General features: G+C 27.7%; 1 protein-coding gene across 1 annotated transcript; it reads left to right on the top strand.

The window, feature by feature from the left end:
• Nucleotides 1-1,911: 1,911 nt before the first annotated feature.
• On the top strand, nucleotides 1,912-5,638 carry LOC127097019 (protein CUP-SHAPED COTYLEDON 3). The gene is made up of 3 exons (XM_051035537.1): nucleotides 1,912-2,253; nucleotides 3,937-4,202; nucleotides 4,922-5,638. Exons 1-3 carry the CDS (start codon nucleotides 2,085-2,087, stop codon nucleotides 5,312-5,314), a joined length of 828 nt encoding a protein of 275 aa, XP_050891494.1. The 5' UTR covers nucleotides 1,912-2,084; the 3' UTR covers nucleotides 5,315-5,638.
• Nucleotides 5,639-6,012: the final 374 nt, after the last annotated feature.

Consider the following 6,012-nt stretch of genomic DNA (forward strand, 5'->3'; position numbering starts at 1 on the left):
CTCTACACGTTGATTAGAACCACACCTTAACAATACCTGATAACACATTTGAAATGTTATTTTTGTGTAGACAAAGAATAAAGTCTATTAAGAATGTTTAAAATCGAACGATCCAATACAAAAATACTAACCGGTTCAATATAAAATTGCTAACCTAACTGAACCAAACCTAAAACAAACAAAAAAATGGATTTAGTTTAGACTTGTTTGAGTTATATTTTAATAAAATCGTGCGGTTCGCTTTGATTTGTGGTTTGTATTTTGCAAATTGAGGCAAACCAAAATAAACCACGTTATGTTAATATATTTTATACATTTTTAGAAATGACTTTGCTCCCACAACTAAATTAGAGACTTTCATATATTTAATATGATTACTAGATGTGCTTGAAAAGAAAATGGTATATTTTTAAATCTGATTCATTCCTTTTTTTTTTAAATTACTTTCTTTTAAGTATCAACCTCTTCAATTATGATATGTGAGGAGTCTTAATGGAGGATATTTGGATATTATGATTTTAATGGAAGAATTTAGTGTTGCTCTGAGAGTTTTGTAGTAGTAGGAAGTGTTTTTTTGCCACCCTATGAGAAGATGTTGTATTTTTGAGATTTAGTATAGGATTGAAGTGTTTCTTGGTTGCATTCTCTCATGGGTATGGGTAACCTAATTTTGGTCTAGGTAACATGTACTTTGTAATACATATTGTTCTTTTGTCATTTGGTGTTAAAATGGTGTTGTAATTTATAATTATTGACATTGTTACTTTGTTATCTAATAATATATAAATGAATAAACACAAGTTATGATGTCATCTATATGTGTATTATGTCACACTAAAAATCTTATAAAAAACTAAATCAATCAAAATAACTTAAACTGCATTGATTATGTTTGATTTGATTCAATTTTATTTTTAAAAGTCAATCAAATCACATATTTTCTCTCTTGCAGTTCGAATGACTTTTAACGTCAAAACCGTACAATTCACATTGCAAACACCCCAAAAATCTACAAATCAATTAATATAAAAACAAATATATCTCAAATATATATCAAAATATCATTTTCAAACCATCAATATACACTTATTTTTTCAGCCCTCTTCTTCAAATGACGATCTTATAAAGATAAAAGAAATCTTAATTTTACATATTTACAATTTATTATTTGTTTATATAGTTCTTTTTATAAAATTAATACTGTATTACTCAAAATTAACAAGTAAAATCAAAATAAAACTCTTGGTATAAGGGAATCATTTATGTTGGCAAAAGTACAAACACGTTTTCTTGTTACACAAGATAACGAGTAAAAGACAGCTTTTTCAACAATCAAATAAATCAGTGTATTTTGAAGGGCTCCATTAATAAATTCACACAGCTAAAAATAAATTATAGGTTTTATTTGTATGCATTATTAATATATATATATATTTTTTACCCATAATCAATCATATACACTTCTTTATTATTATTATTATTATTATTATTATTATTATTATTATTATTATTATTATTTGTTATATTAATTATTAAATAATACATCAAATATCTACCTAATAAAATAATAAGATGTGATTGAATATACCAAACTTTTTTACACTTATAATAAATTTACTAATAAATTATACACAAAATATTAATTCAATTTTCAATTGACAAAAAATCAATATTTTTAAATTAAACGTCGTCAGAATTTAAACTCTAATATTTTTCTATCAATAAAAAAACAAAATCATATCAATAATTATAAATTTCATGTAACTTCCGTATTGCATGAAACTTGAACAGTACTACAATATATCTAATCAACTAAATTACACCTATCATGCCCCTGCCCGAATCTTGTAGTAAAGAAATTTTAAAAGCCATATCTTACCATATAAATACACCTACATAATCACATCTTAATATAAGTAATCTTTCAAAGCCACCTTCAATTATATAGATTCTATACTTTATATATATCCTCACATCTACCATATATATCCACAAACTCACTACCTCTCCAAAATTTCAAAAACATACATATCTTCCTTAGATTTCCCCCTCTCTCTCTCTCTCTCTAACCAGCAAACAATATCATGGGTCTTAGAGATGTTGGTGCTTCACTTCCACCTGGGTTTAGGTTTTATCCAAGTGATGAAGAATTGGTCCTTCATTACCTTTTGAAAAAAATCACAAATGAGAATGTTATCAAAGGTACCTTAGAGGAAATCGACTTACACACATGCGAACCATGGCAACTCCCCGGTATTCATCTATCTATCTCTATATCTATATCTATCTGTATATTCATATTTATCATCATTTTCGTTCGATCTCGATAATTTTAACTTATTTAAATCAATTTGAGTTAGTTTTGAGCCATATATTTATTTATGAGTTGAAATATATTTTCTCTTAAACAATTTTTTTTTGTTGAAGAAATGAAATAAAGGTTGCATGTCTTTGTATCAGAAAGAGATGAGAATGAGAGTATAGAATAAAATAAAAGGGAAAATAGGATATGGGGTGTTACAGTTACGTTACGGTTAATATTTTATTGTTCAGTTTTTCAATGATTGATTAAGGCCAGTAATGAAACTTCTTCATCACTACTTGTCTTATCTCTGCCAATAAATAAACTATTATTTTTTCTTTATAGAAACAAATTATTAGTATTATATATTATATGATTATGGTACCATATGATTATGCCTTTATATAATAAATAGCTTTTGTCCTTTGTCAAATTATATAATAATACAAATAATATTTTTCTTCTGTAAGCGCGTCCCAAACATTCATTTATTTATTTATTCATGTATAATATGATCTTTATCAAAATGGAAAAGATGTTTTTTTTATCTACCTGCTATGAAGATTCTATATATTCTTCTTGCTTTTTACTTTGTTAGATTAATTTCCTACTTTTTTTTTGTATGGTTGATTTTCACCCTTTTCAGAATAATTTTCTTTACACTTTTTCTTTCATATGATTAATTATTACATCATACGTCATCAATTATGGTTTTTTTCATGCTTTTAGAATTTTTACTTTTTTTCCCTTTCTGATTCGTGCATGTATCTATATCTAATAAGTACATAAAAACACATGTTCGGTGTACCATACAGCTTTGGTTTTCTCAGATACAAAGTTTGTTTTGGCTATAGCATGAATGAAAAAACAAGAAATTATATCCTCAACTGAAAATCTCAACCTTAATAAATGAAATTATATATTCTATATCATTCTAATATGAGTGCAGTGTTGATATCGACGATCTAGATCGTCGATATTTAAAATCTAAATCATATACTAAATATATCTGTCGGTATCGTCAAAAAAGAAATTCTAACGTTATCATAACTATCAATAATTTAACGTAAATAATAGTCACTATTTTTGAAGTGTGATTTGTGAATATTTTAAAAGTGTTTTGATATATGTATTTTCGTAGTTTCCGATTTTAAAGACAATTATGAAATTAATCAAAGTTAGCCTGTGGTAATTTTGATATTTCCCTTTTGCCTATTTTATATACAAATATGTAATTTTTGATATTTTTTTTATAAAATAAAACTCTTTCTTCCTTGTAAAAGTGTGAAAGAAGAAATTAAGAAAAGAAAAAACCTAGGTTAAGCTATTACACATATATAGCAAAACATGTTCGAAAATTGAAACTCCCAAAATAAAAAATTTATATGAGTTTGAAAATTACATAGTAGTCATTTATGAACTAGTCGACACGCCATGGTGATGATGATGATGATAAACAAAACCTAATTATTTTTGTCATTATCGTCATAATTATGAATTAATAAATTAATTACAGAAACATGTATATACTTATCTATCAATCAATGTATTTTACCTACCTTAGTCACATGTTTTTCCATATGGTACCTAAAACTGACCCATTATCTATAATTCATGCATGCGTGCTTTTTCAGAAGTGGCTAAGCTCAACGCAACTGAATGGTACTTCTTCAGCTTTCGTGACCGTAAATATTCCACAGGCTTTCGAACCAATAGGGCTACGACATGTGGATATTGGAAAGCGACAGGAAAAGATCGAACGGTGTATGATCCAATCACTCGTGAGGTTGTAGGGATGAGGAAGACTTTGGTGTTCTATAGGAATAGAGCTCCTAATGGAATCAAAACAGGTTGGATCATGCATGAGTTTCGCTTGGAAACCCCACATATGCCACCTAAGGTATCTTCGTTTTCACTTTTTTTCTTCTTTTCTTCTAGTTTTCAATGAGATTTCGAACGTGACAGTGAGATTTTTTGTTGTCACTGATTGAATTGGATAGATAGAATAGAATAATTCATAGGTGGAAAAGTGACGATGTTTAACGCGTATTTTTTTTTTGGTGTGACTTCTTTAAAAATACTGGATGAGATGGTGAAAATCTTTTTCAATGTAACAAAAAGTTTTAGGGTTGAACCGGTCTGACTATAGATACGCAATTGTATTAAATCTTTTGATAGAGAGTTTTGTTGTGTCTTTAAATTTAACTAGAGATTCTAGGTTTGACCCACGTCCGATTCTAGGCATGCGATTATGTTAAATTTTTTAAGAGAGAGTTTTATCATATCTTTAAACTTAATTATGTATTCTAGATTTGAACTAGGCCCGATACTAGGCATGCGTCTGTGTTAAATTTTTTGAAAAAAGGTTTTGCCGTGTCTTTCAACTTAATTAGAGATTCTAGGTTTGAACCAGATTCGACTCTATGTATCATTGTGTTAAATCTTTTGATGAGAAATTTTACCGTCTATTATTATTCACATCGATTTGATTTGAGGATTAGTTTTTGTACTTGCATGCGGAGAATATCTTGTTTTTGTAAAAAAAAAAAACTTTTTTTAAAAATTATTTTGGTTTCACATTAATTATTGCTAATTAGGTCAAACTTTGATTGATTACAGGAAGACTGGGTATTGTGTAGAGTATTTCACAAAGGAAAAACAGAAAACAATGGAAAGTTAAGTCCACAAGACATGTATGAAACCATAGCTCCATCCTTAACCACCCAAGCCATGCCAATTGGTTACAACTATAACCAATTTGCTCCATTCTCATCATCAATGACAACTCAGCATTACAATCAAAATGATTCATTGTTGAATCTCCTTCAATTATCTAAAGAAACAAACACAAATTGTAGTAGTGTTACTCAAATTAGTCCTAAATGTGATGATGGATATGGATTCTTGTGGGACATGGATTTGGAAGATCATCATGATGGTGTGGAGTCATCAAACTTGGAAGGAATTAGATTCGAGGTTGATAATAATAATAGTAGTATGGTCTTGATATAAAAAGTGTGATGTGTACATATTATAGATATATGCATGGTTGTTATCTTTCAAGATAGGGGAATTTGTGGTTTGTGATGTAATCATAGTGTTTGGCTTCAAAGGGTATGCCACGTGCTTGGTTGGGATTACTTGTTCTATGATCATAGGGCTTTTTTTCTTCAAGTGTTCAGTGTGATTAGTTAGGCTTTCATTTGGTTATAGGGGTGGGGTTATACACATTGATTAGCATTTCTAGTGGGAATTTGAATTGTGAATGTGATTCATTTGTTATTTGTCATGTACATTTTGTTATTTTATAATTAAGTAAACATTTATTATTTCTTATTTACTAGACATGAAAATTTAAAAAAGTTGTTTGCAGTTGTTATTTGTGAGTTGAGTTAAAATTTATGAGAACTGATATTTACTAATGGTTAAATATAATTGTTTTTTTTTTGTATTAGTTCATTATTAATTAGTTAAGATTTCTTCCTAGTTAGTTAGATTATATGCCTCTATTTCAAGAGAGATAGTTGATAATTATTCTAAGTTTATCTTATACAAGTTCTTAAATATTCTTTGTCAATTATTTTTCATTTTTATTTCAATGAAGATTTTTTATTCATTTAGTATATTAAATAATATGGTGTCAATAAATATATATTTTTCCACAAAATACCCTTCAAAATTTTTAAAAAATAATAAAATAATAGTCAATC

Source organism: Lathyrus oleraceus, chromosome 6 (genome assembly GCF_024323335.1).
Source record: "Lathyrus oleraceus cultivar Zhongwan6 chromosome 6, CAAS_Psat_ZW6_1.0, whole genome shotgun sequence".
NCBI lineage: Eukaryota > Viridiplantae > Streptophyta > Magnoliopsida > Fabales > Fabaceae > Lathyrus > Lathyrus oleraceus.